We start from the raw sequence: 12759 nt of genomic DNA, 5'->3' as shown, positions 1-12759 counted from the left end.
GTTTTCACTGTAACTTTTGTATATCAATAGACAAATCGTTTCACACCCGATCATGAAAAGAAAACAAAATTAAGTCATCAGGAACCATACAAAATTTGAAATTTATGCATTTTATATTACATAACACATGGGACAGCTGCTCGTTTATGACGTCACAAATCCAAAACTTTGAACTCTGATAACTTTCTTACTCTTTAACGGATTTTCCTCAAACCTTCACCAATATTTTTTACAACCTACACACAAAACAGCAAGAATCTATGTACAATTGACACATATAGTTCACACATTGCATGATGGGAATGAAATTATCAAAATTGGAGGTCCTATCCTCAGTCAAAATATTAACAAAATCTACAATCTTTGCACATGAATGCAATTTATCTAAACATTGCATTATAACAATGATAAACCACAGAGATATATTCATAAAAGATCTTCATGGATAAACTGCTCACTGTGCAAGCTGACGTCTTCTTATTTTGAAAGCAAAAGGTTAAGATAATATTGATTACTGTTATTGCAACGTAGTAAAATCATCGCAACCTAACTACAATAAAGATTGCACATGACAACCCAAACAGGGCCAAAAAGTAAAATACAAACAACATGTACACGGTCATGTAAGACCACCATAACTCATCATGTTTGCAGTTAAAAAGATGTTTTGAAGTTGAATCTTCAAAGGAAATATGGAGCTATTGCTGTACAAGATGATTTCACTATTCCTTGACCATTTCTTTAGATCCATGAACAAAGTAATATTTTCCAGAATGGTAGACCAAGAATATGGAGATTTACACCTTGATCACACTTGCTCTACGGCGGCCATACGGCGAGTCGAAAACGGCTGTTTTATTAATTTTAATTCTAACCACCGATATGTAGTTGGTACAAAAAATTGTCAAAACAGCTGTTTTCGACTTGCTGTACGGCTGCCGTAGAGCAAATGTGACCAAGGTATTAGTTCAGTAAAAACATGAATTCTACTCATCTCAGTAAAGCTTTTGCAACCCAATAGCATCACTCAGAAACAAAAAGGTCAAACTGTACTTACTGTAAAATAACTTCGTGTGCCTTCGATGCAGCAAAAATGGTATATTTCATACACGTGTAGTTTTTTGTATCAATGTGTGTCAACAACTAGTATTTGAAAAGACATCGGATACCCTGTATAAGCACCATGAGCATATTTCCTTTCAACCAGCTTAAATCTATGGTCTTCCTGCATTCATACTACAACTTAATATCTAAGCTATCCTTATAGATATTTATATACATGTAGCTTATTGATATTCTACTTTCCAACCTGATTCTGCATGTATGTGCATAGTTTTTATTTTCTATGAGGTTAATTCATGGAGATGTGTTCCAAAGTTTTTTCACAATGAAATCCTTCCTAACTACAATACAGAATCAAACTTGACACAGCAAATATTAAAAATTACAGAAAATATGATTTGAGAATCTAGCTAAAACTACCTGATTTCTCATGATTAAAACATCAATATTTACTCATTCCATAACATTGTCAATTCAGATATTAAAGGCATATATCCAGCACATTTGGTCATTAAAAATCAAAAAATGTATACCTTATCATAATTACCAATATCAATATTCCAGTTTTAGTCCCATGACTCCCATTGTGATTTTTAAAAAGTTTTTCTTTTGTTCAATAAAAGAGAATTGAAAGATGAATGATTATTTCAACATTTTTTGAACAGTTGCTCTAACCATGGACCTACTACACGTTGTAGTAGGTCCATGATCTAACAACAAATGCTCCAGGCTTCATTTTTAGTGTAGGATCTGAGCCAAGCTTGTAGACAGATAGAAAGTTGAACTATATATTTAACATGAAGGGTCAGAGTGTGGTGTTCATTTGGGTAGGACTCAATGTTACTGAATGATAATTATCTATGAAGGGACATTTGGCGCAATGTCAGGAATTAAACTCATTTTTCAGATTTAGGGTTCATTGTGATTTCATTCAATACATACTTCGAAGACACGTAGGAATTCAAACTGAAGCACTTGTTGACAGAGTACCTGCTATCAACACCCTGGGCCAGTATTCTCAAACATTCATCCTTCAAGTTGTCTAGCTTCATTTGATAGCCAAACTATGTTTCCCAGACACTCCTAAAATCAATTTTGAATGGAACAAATTCATCCCCACTGACCAGCAAGCAAAAAACATGTAGGTTATGCTGATGCACCGGTAAATTTCCAATTCATCTAATGCCAATTCTTCCAATTGACAACTCATCTACTATCATTTAGTCTATTATCAGTTCGTCCACTATCCACATGGTCTACTTTCATTTAGTCTAATGCCATTCCGTCCATAACATTTCGTCTAATAACCATTTGGTCCAATCATCACTTTGTCTAATAAGCAGTTGGTCTAATATCCATTTCATTTTCATTCATTTTGCACAATTGAACACTTAGTCCAATTAGACCAAATGTTATATGGACTAAATGGCCATTGGACCAACTGGTTATTAGACCATATGGTGAGCGGACTGATGGTAAACTAAAGGATAGTCGACAAGTTGGCAATTGGAAGAATTGGCATTAGACAAATTGGAAATAAACCACTGATGCACCGCTCATTTATGACTGTCGTAACAACTAAACACAAAAGTTAAAACTTTTAAGAATATTGGCCCTGAGCAAAAAGCACACCTTCATCTCCGTGTGGCGCTAGTACTTTTTCTTTTTGTTGCCTGGTGCTTTTTTAGTCGACTGTTGAGAGGATTGGTCTAAGCTAGCTTGAGCAGCAGAGAGATGACCAAAGCAATGAATGATGTTGATGATGGGGATAATAACCCAAGGAACGTTGAAGGAAATGAAATAAACCCAGAAGTACAGAGGATCACCGTACTTGCAATGAGCCAGACCATCGCGGTACTCCGTCATGAAGAATATGATCGTACCTGAATTTTCAGGAGAATACAAACAATGGAAAGAAAGGACATTTTATTTCCAACAGAGTTGACACTTGACAATTATCACCAAATCTTTTTCCCATTTCCCCCCAAAAGAGAGAAAGGGTGACATGTAACAAAATTCTTGAAGGTGATTGGGCTTTGAAGAAAGTGAAAGAAATAAAGTTGTCAATTCACTTTATGGTTAGATTTTTAATTCAATATTGAAATATCCCCCAAATTCTCAGACTTTAAATGTCACAAGTACATTGAAAATTTTAATAGAAACATGATTTTGTGAGGATATAAATTCAGTATAAGTAAAATATTCTTCTTAGGACAAGTGGGCCTATCATTTACTTTGTATTTTCTTGTTGAAATTACCAATTACTCTTTTCGCAAAGAATGTTGATTTTTCCCCCCTGGATAGTGGATAATGCCAATTTATTGAAGGAGAAAACAATAGAAACTAGAAAAATTAGAAATACATAAAGATGAATACAATAATATACACAAATAACAAATTATTATTCAAGCTTCCTTCACAGTATACTCATATTTCTTAGAACTACATGTACAAGAAGTAACGCATAAATATATACAAGTGGAATGCCTCTGCCCATCTCACCTGCATCACACGATTCAACATAGCAGCAGTGATGACTTTGAAAACTACTATAACTCGCACAAGATGTTCAGTGATACTTGGTTACTCTTATTTCCATGTTTTATGAACTAGACCAATACACTTACAGAGATGGGATGGTACTTCAACAAATACCCCCAATGTGGCCAAAGTTCATTGATCTCACATGACCTTTGACCTTGGTCATGTGACATGAAACTCTAATAGGATGTTCAGTAATACTTGATTAACCTTAAGTTTCATGAACTAGGTCCATATACTTTCTAAGTTCTAAATTTCAAAAACTTAACCTCAGGTTAAGATTTGATGTTGACGCTGCCGTCGGAAAAGCTGCGCCTATAGTCTCACTCTGCTATACAGGTGAGACAATACGAACAATTGATAAAAAAGCTGCAAGAAACAATGCAAAAAAAGTAACAAGGTAATCAACTGGTGTATTTAAAATGGTAAAGTAATTTATACCATATAGCTGGCCAGTGGAAACCAAGAGTTGAAGGAGATATCTACTTGGAGATCGTCTAAGGTAAGCAAGGATGATGAGGAAACAAGCTGGTCCTTCAAGCCAGGCGGTAACTGATTCTACACATACAGTGCAGTTATCACCACTGAACACGAAAAAAAAAGAGAATCCAAGATAAATAAAGTAAGAATGATGCTCCTCATTTTATTGCTATCCAACATCACCGATATTCTTTTTCATGTTGAAAACTGAACTACCACAATCAGTTAGTTAGCATCAGGTTAAAAAAAAGGTCTTGATCTAATGATATATGCCAGAGCTACCAAGTCTCACGCATTATGCATGAGACTCAAGCATTTTGGACTCTTGTTCATCCCCTCAAATCTCTGTCTCACGCAACAGCCTATCTCCCAGAAAATCTCACACATAGCTGGTCTTTGAACTTGGCATCTCTGTATATGCCCACTGTAGTGTAAATTCAGTAAATAGCATTCATTCAATATTTTGTCCCCCCCGCAAAAAAGAAAAAAAATAACCTTGGTACACATTCACTGATTAAACGATGATCACACACCCAAAACATTTTTTTTTTCAGGAACAAGCTGGTATCTTTGGGGCCCAGTTGTATAGCATAAATTATTATTACACTATATATAGGAGAATCAAGAGGAGGCTACAAAACTTCAATGCCAATGAGAGGGGGCACTGAAGGCCCTCTCACTCTCCTGAATTGAAACAGAAAGTTTTGTATGTGCTGGTCATTGTGTGGAGACATACTTTTTGATCAAAGTTTTAATCAGGGCCTGTGCCTGCAGACTACACTGAGGCTAATCCAAATGGCATCCATGAGACCATGGCTTTGATGGGTTCAGAGTAATGTAAGTTGTGTATGTACAGCTCTTGAATGCAACAATGACCCCTTTGTGCATTTGTGGATGTCAGACCTGCAGACCAATGTTGTAGTGCCTTGATGCTCGGCCTTGGCCTTAAGGCGCCTTAAGGCCTATTTTTTCAAAGCCTTGGCCTTGAACATTCAAGCCTTGGCCTTGAGAGGGCCTTGGCCTTGAGGATTTTGAGCCTTGAAATTTCAAGGCATTTTCAAGGCTTTTTCAAGGCATTTTGTATTTTGTACTTTCATTTGTTTTATATAAGTAATTATAAATGTTTCAATTGTTCTGTATATTTAATGACACTAATGATCAAAACTACCAGTCACCAGTAACAGTAGCAACAGCAGTATTGTGTACTAGCTGTGTCATCAATTGTAATTGTTAAATCATCATTATTAAGAATTATCATCACATTGTAACAAAGAAAACAGCAGTGATGAAAAATAACTATTAATTGGTAATGTGTTGTAATCATGACTAATGATGATGACAATATTAATAATAATGATAATAATGACAGTAATAATGATTATGATCAAGATTATAGTGCTTTGATGAAAGGAATAATTCTGACAGATCTGACTGCAATTTTGACAACAACTTTCACACTTTAAACATAGCTAAATCTAAGGAATGATTTATAACAAGGTTGATTTCTATTCCATTAGGATTTTCCTTGTATTATTTTCTTTAGCCAACAAGAATGATTTAAGTCTTAATTATATTCTGAAAATATTTGGAAAACTTGAACACAGACTTTAATTTTGTTATATCCAAATTGGCTATGTCAATGGCATGATGAGCCAAAAATTTAGAGGGGCCAAGCATGGCATATAGAACAAAATTTCTGCCAAAAAAGTTGAAAGCGATTGAAGCGAGCGAGCGAACAAAATTTGTCACCCTCTTGCTATAAAAAAAGCTTTTTTTTGAAAGATTGTGACAGTATGTTTTGAAAATAATATCAAATTTACTCCACATTTTCCTTTCCTTTATCCCCCTATTTTAAGTTTATTCTTGGTGGTGGAACTTCTTCCTCTCTCTCTCTCTCTCATTTTTTTTTTTGGGGGGGGTCTGATATATTTTTAAACAGACGAGAAAGAGGAATTGGAAGAGAGAGAGAGGATAAGGGAGAGAAATATGTAAGGGGGTAAGAAAGATGGGCGTGGCTGGTTAGGCAGAAAATACTGCAGAATTAGTTAATAATGATAGGCAGTACATCTTTTCTAAATTGTATACATTTTGTTTTGGGTCTATTGTCTCAGATTGACAAAACAAAGGGAAAAAATTCAATGAAATAACGTATTTGTTTTTGTGTCAATGTGGGTTCAAGAAATAATCAGTGATGTAACTTTTCCGGAAATTGTCGGATTTCCGGTATTTTCATGAAATCTCAACTTTTCCGGTTTTCCCTCCCTCGAAAGTTGCCGGAAAACCCGGCCCCTTCGAAATTTCACGATCGGCACGTTCTAAAAAAGACGATCGATCGCCAATGTGTTTTGTACATGTGCTTTGCTTGCCACGTGAATCGCGACATCTCGGCTACTGAGAAATTCGCTCTGATTACGTTACGGTCAGTATACAGTGTATACTGACCGTAATTACAGTATTCAATGCACAGAACGCTCGCTGTCTGAAATTCTGATGGTCGAGCTGTCGCGAGTTGGCTTGAATGCGGAAGTGAACCCTGGGGTGGTATTCTGTAACTCTGTCATAACTTTTGTCATAAATTTTGTCATTTCTCTCCGAGATGTGACACCGCTATGATTGTCACAAATCGGTATTCTGAACATTGTCTTTTCCCTGTCATATCTCTCAAAGTTCCCGCCCATCTTTTCGGAAGCAATCCAATCAAAATCATCGTTAGTTCCCAGTGGGAGCCCTTCTAGCCAATAGGAATGCCCGTGACAGGTAGGGGGTATTCCCAATTCTGTTGGTGGCATCGCGCAACTACGCGAATATTGATGCGCTTAATTACAAAGAGAGACAGGGAGCTGTGAAGGATTTTAGAGGAGAAGTAGAAAATTAAGGAAAACAGAGAAAAAAAAGAGAAATTAATATGTAGGGCCTAACTAATTGTAGCATGAAAAAATAATTTTAAAAATTGTCGTGGATGATGAGTGAAACTAATACCACAATCTAATCTAAATGATATCGTTATATGCTTGACATTCAGTCGGCAGGGTATCGGGATATTTGGTACTAAAAGATATGACAAAATTTATGACTGCTACCCCCTGTCATAACTTTTGTCATATCTTTTGCTTGTATAAAAGGATTACGCGCATTAAAGCCGCGTATTTTTGGTGCGCGCCAAAGAGATAAGACAAAATTTATGACAATTTTTGTGACAAAAGTTATGACATCCACCAGAATACCGATTTTGTCATATCTCTGAGATAAGATAAAATATGGAGATAAGACAATGTTCAGAATACCGCCCCTGGATCGCAATTTCCACACACAAACACATGCACATGTGCCGCACATATTTTGTTTGCCAACCTCTCGTTCGGACTGTGATTTAACTCGGAATTAACAGCTTAAACATTGCTTGGATAATTTTGTTATTGAAGTGATCGGATCAGCATTACATTTTTTTACGGTGCTTAATATTTTTTGTGCAAGAATTCGCAAATTTGTTTGAATTGTAACTTGCAATTTGACAGTACTTTTAAATTCGTTCTCGCTTGAAAATGGATGGTACCGTACATCGTGTAAATCAAAAGGACATCGTTCGCGACATATAGACGCGGGTTTAAACGTTGCTTGGAGCCTTGGACTGTTTTATATTGAAGTGATCAGATCAATTTAAACCCTGAAATGGCCTCTCCTGTGGCCCCAAATGTGCAATAATGCTCTGGCTTCGGGGGGCTTCGCCCCCCGACCCCCACCGGGGCGTTGAACCTGGACCCCCAGCCGTAAAGCGCGAGAGCTTCGCTCGCTCCGCTTCGCATTTTCAGGTTTTTATACAAAACTCCAGTTACATCCCTGAATAATGATTAATTAAAATAATGATATATAATTAATAATGATTAATATTATTAATAATTATCAATAATTAAATGTTTCAGGAAATAATCAAGATTTATCCCCCCCCCCCAACTAAGGGTATGGGGTACACCCCATTTATTTTGTATCCTTTTGAATTTAACTTTATTTTGTAAGTATTCTTTATTCTGTTTTTTTTTAGGTAAAATAGGTGTAGAAGATACAAGAAATGAGAATTGAAATTTGAAAGTGGTTGTAAGCAGAAAAAACATGAAAACTGGCAAGAATCCTAAAAATGACACATTTTCAAGTCAGCATTTGAAAATTTCAGCTTGCACTCTGCTCTCTTGTCCCCCCCCCCCCAAAAAAAAAAAAATTCTGTAGGAAAAATGCCTCTTTTTCCAAAGTAAAAAATGCCTTCTTTTTTCAGAAAGATTTTGCCCTTTTAAAAAAGAAATACCTTCTTTAATAGTAAAAATAATACATTTTATTTTAAGTTTTAAAATCACAAATTTTGAATCATGCTTACATCAGTTATTGTTTTACAGTACTACATGTAATCCTGTTCATGGTAACAAAAATGTATAGAATGGTGTTTTCTGGTTGGAATATCACAAATTTTTGGCTCGCTTTCTGCACTCGCATCAATTATTGTACTCATTCTATTCCTGTTTGCACACAAAAAATGCTTAGAATGTCCAGTTTTCAGGTTGGAATATCACAATTTTTTTTAGCTCGCACTTTGCGCTTGCATTACTTTGATTGGTGAGTTATGTATCCTATCAAAAATGCAGTCCTTAAATGCTTCCTTTTCTGATCTGTACATTATCTAGCGTTATTTCTTTAATTAGATACACATCTTTTTCATTATTACAAAACAGCTCAGAATATTTAATTTTCATATCTTATTTCACATGTCCAGAAGTTTGAGATCGTGGTTCGTACCGGCAACATCACGCAACAGTGATTTAGTGATTTAACAGTCATTAAACCCATAATTGACCAAAAATCGAGTTTTACAACTTCAGAATTGATTTTCTTTTCAAAACTGCTTGCTCGCTACACTTTCTCGCTGAGAAGTAAAACCTAAATCAAAATATCTATCTTATCAATAAGAAATAAATTTAAAAAGGCTTTGCTCAACTTAATTTCTACAAAACAAACAACTACTTCACGCAGTTGATAATCTCATTTTGAAAATACATGTATCTGTTAGCACCAAAAATTCCCATTTTGGTATATAAGTGCCTTTTTGGCTCTGAACCACCCCCCCCCAAAAAAAAATATATATAATATATTACGTCTAAATCTAACATGAAATTATTATTGTTTTAAATGTACAAGGGTGAAATTCTTTATTCGCTCAGTCCGCTCGCTCACATACATTTTTGCCATGTGTGATGTCTAGCGGCCTAAGCATTGTTAGCTCATTGTTCTGTATATCGTAAGTTTGAAATGCCTTGGCCTTGAGGTTTTCAGGCCTTGGCCTTGGCCTTGGGTTTCCATGCCTTGGCCTCAGCCTTGGGTATTGAAGCCTTGGCCTTGGGTATTAAAGCCTTGGCCTTAGCCTTGGAGGTTTGAGCCTTGACTACAACACTGCTGCAGACCCCCCCTCCATCATATTTGGACTTCAAATGAACTGATCATAAGCCAGAAAATAAGGGAAACGTACAAATGAATACCGGTACTTACATGACATAACGACTGTCTCCCTTCCCATATTCCTTCCCTGAAAGGATAAAAAAAATAGTTAAGTGAAGCAATTAGAAAAATTTATACCACAATAGGGAAAAAATTATGCAGAAGTCCAGGCTAACCTTAAGCAGAATGTATTGGTTTTGTGGCCTGAAAAACTATGGTGAAGGGGAAGAATAAGAAATACATGTATACACTGAAGATTAATAAGCATTCATTGAAATAAATAGAACAGGTCTGAACACTTGCACTTCAAACTTATACAAGGCAATTTAGTGAAACATCATTATAAATCAAAGCCACAGTCTGGATAACATATACTTGCTAAAACCCCGGGGGGGGGGGGGCCACTTCCATTCACGAGTGGATACCATGCGCGACCATGGGGTCTCGAAAAGCACCCTAAACACGTAATTTCCATATTCTGAAAATGCACCCCTTAACAAGTATTGGCGTGTGAAACCCTACCCTTAACAAGTATAGGAAACAAATCGATACTCTTGGCAAATATTCCTGAAATGAACCCCTAAACAAGTACAGGAATGTTTTATTGTTACGGGTCCTTCGGTCGTCGGCTTTACCTTATTTGGTTTAGTACGACCCCACCTTCTACACCTCGCGCAAATCGGACTCAAAACACGAAGTGTTGGGGCAAAAAGGACATCCTTTATAAAACATTTTAATTATGTTTAATCATCCTCCCAAATTCGACCCTACACAAGTAATTGTCCTCGCGAAATATATACCCTTTTTCATAATTTTCGTGTTTTTGACACCCTTATCACGTTACGTACGTAACGTGCCCTATCGTGAAAAAGACATCCTTTTTACGTGTTTTTTTGGTCGCGCATGGTATCCACTCGTCAATGTAAGTGGCCCCCCCGGGGCTAAAACACTACTTCTTCATTTGAAATTTTGTAGCTTGCCCAGCTAAAACAAGCTGTGTGAAAGTGACTGAAAATAATTTACGACAAAATTTAAAGCTGAAAACTTACAAATCTGGCCCAAGAAGTCAGTCTTGCTGGGGATAGTCTGGTAGAAAACACTGAAATAACCTTCTAGGATACAGTGTATCATCCCGCACAGACCAAACCAAGCCAACATAGCCCTCTGACCCAGGGGAATTGGACGTCCATGAAAATCCTTGGCAGTCATCAGCCATACTGTGATCAAGATGACGGCAAATCCTGGTAATGCAATGCTCAGGATGGTCCCTGTGGTCATAGAATTAGGGATGTAGTCCTTCACGAAGAGACTCGGTGGGTTGAACGGGTGGTTGGTGTTGGAAGCCATCTTGTCTGGAAACATTAAAAAAATAAGAGTTACTTACAATAGGAAGTCGGGATGATGAAGTGTCATTTCACACAAATTCTGACCACTATTTTGAAAAGTTGCTTCTCTGTACCAAGCAAGGAAGTAATGTGAGGAGTAAAGCAGGTACTTGTGTCAGTTGTGTAAATGTTTCATAAAGCTGTTTGTAAGATAAATATGACTTCATGCACGACTGGTGATCCTTTCTTATGCGATGTGATATCTCTATGCAATTGAGTTATGACCTAAGAACATGTTCCAGTCGTGCATCGTTCGTAACTTTACAAATAGCTTTAAGAAACACACACAGGACAGTCCCAGTCCCATCATTCCTGAACAATGGAGGACAAGCCAACTAACCAATTACAAGAAGACTATTACCTTCTTCCATCATATCATACATAAGTTAACCACCTACCTACATGTACACATATCATTTCATCATATTGAATCCCAAATGACACACAACATCAATTTTCAATACTCGTATATGGCTGCCATGTAAAGCTAAAGCAAAAAATACCATTGGCAATGCGCAGTTTGGCATGAACACAGAAGCAGAACGATACAATGACATCTACAAATCATAATTCAAATCACCATTTTGTTTATTCAACCATTTATTTAAACACGATTCTGCAGAAATTCTAAATGCCCTTTCACGTTTGTGCTTTCAAACACATAGTACAATCATTATTGTTTTACTATTAAAGTTATGATAACCTTAAATGAATATGTGATACAAATATTATATAGTATTTAAGTATTTAAGTAAATATATTTTACTCTCTTAAGCGCCTTGAGCATTTAATCAAAATGGAAAAGACGCTATATAAATTATATGTATTATTATTATATGTTCTGAATATGAGGATTACTTATTCATCAGGTTGTTGTGACTTTCCTTCTACATTATAGCAATAATTTATGGATCAAATGAAAATCAAAAGGTAATACAACCTAGTACTATATTAAGTAAAGTAATGACTAAACTCTGCAAAGATTACTGCATTCAATAGACGACAAAAAGGGAGTAGCTTGATAGTTTCATTAATATCAAGAACAATCTTTACCAAGTGAAGAAGAGCTAACTCACGGGTGCACCTTGGAACAGCTTGTACAAAAAGTGAACCTTAAAATCAACAAGAGAATTACCCGGTACATCAATGAAGTGTGTAAAGAGCTTAACTATTAATAGATTTTAATCTGATGTGGTACCCTAAAGCTATCAATTTAAAGTTGTGATACAGTGTCTAGGGAAACATGTTCACACAAAAGCAGAAACTATGACTGCTCAACTCAAAATCCTCAATGAGTCTGCCAGAATGTTATCTCTTCATATACAGTTGAGGCCAGAAGTTTACATACACCCAGGAAATTCAAAGACAAGTTTACACTTGCCAAACATAAAATGTACCTTATAAAATATTTGTGCTATCATGACGAATTTAGTATCAAACAAATGAGTATGTCATGCCCCTTCATCACATTGCTTTGACTTTGTAATCAGGAGCTAAAAAAATATTTAGGTCTCATTTTTTCCCAAAAAATTTTCATATATTAGACAAATTAAAAATAAAACTTGACAAAAACATTTCATATTTGTGCTAGTTACTTCTCAACACTAACATTTCAGTGGCGACATGTCATGATAGAAAATGTAATGTAAATCATTGATTTGACATACACTTCTATATGTTTGAAAATATATTATTATAACAATAGAAAACATTTGGCATTAATATTACTTTTTTTCTTCAAAGAAAATTTCACCTGAAATATACTTTAATCCCAATGGCATCCCAATCATGTGAAATAGCTTAATACGCTCAT

The 12759-nt window shown here is 35.9% G+C and overlaps 1 protein-coding gene across 1 annotated transcript; it reads right to left on the bottom strand.

The window, feature by feature from the left end:
* Window positions 1-1392: 1392 nt before the first annotated feature.
* On the bottom strand, window positions 1393-12046 carry LOC121411597 (3-beta-hydroxysteroid-Delta(8),Delta(7)-isomerase-like). The gene is made up of 5 exons (XM_041604398.1): window positions 12023-12046; window positions 10611-10913; window positions 9613-9649; window positions 4045-4187; window positions 1393-2945 (listed from the first exon to the last, which is right to left on the bottom strand). Exons 2-5 carry the CDS (start codon window positions 10906-10908, stop codon window positions 2713-2715), a joined length of 711 nt encoding a protein of 236 aa, XP_041460332.1. The 5' UTR covers window positions 10909-10913; window positions 12023-12046; the 3' UTR covers window positions 1393-2712.
* Window positions 12047-12759: the final 713 nt, after the last annotated feature.

The sequence above is a fragment of the Lytechinus variegatus genome, chromosome 3 (genome assembly GCF_018143015.1).
Source record: "Lytechinus variegatus isolate NC3 chromosome 3, Lvar_3.0, whole genome shotgun sequence".
NCBI classification, from domain to species: Eukaryota; Metazoa; Echinodermata; class Echinoidea; order Temnopleuroida; family Toxopneustidae; genus Lytechinus; species Lytechinus variegatus.
The sequence above is the reverse complement of the archived record's forward strand: the minus strand, read 5'-3'. Positions and strand labels throughout refer to the sequence as shown.

Excerpts from the sequence above, each read along its gene's own strand:
- LOC121411597 (XM_041604398.1), bottom strand. The coding sequence starts at position 10,908 with ATGGCTTCCAACACCAACCACCCGTTCAACCCACCGAGTCTCTTCGTG. Across the intron at positions 9,650-10,610 it reads TGACTTCTTGGGCCAGATTT|GGAAGGAATATGGGAAGGGA; the intron begins GTAAGTTTTCAG and ends TTATCCTTTCAG. Across the intron at positions 2,946-4,044 it reads TTCCACTGGCCAGCTATATG|GTACGATCATATTCTTCATG; the intron begins GTATAAATTACT and ends CTGAAAATTCAG.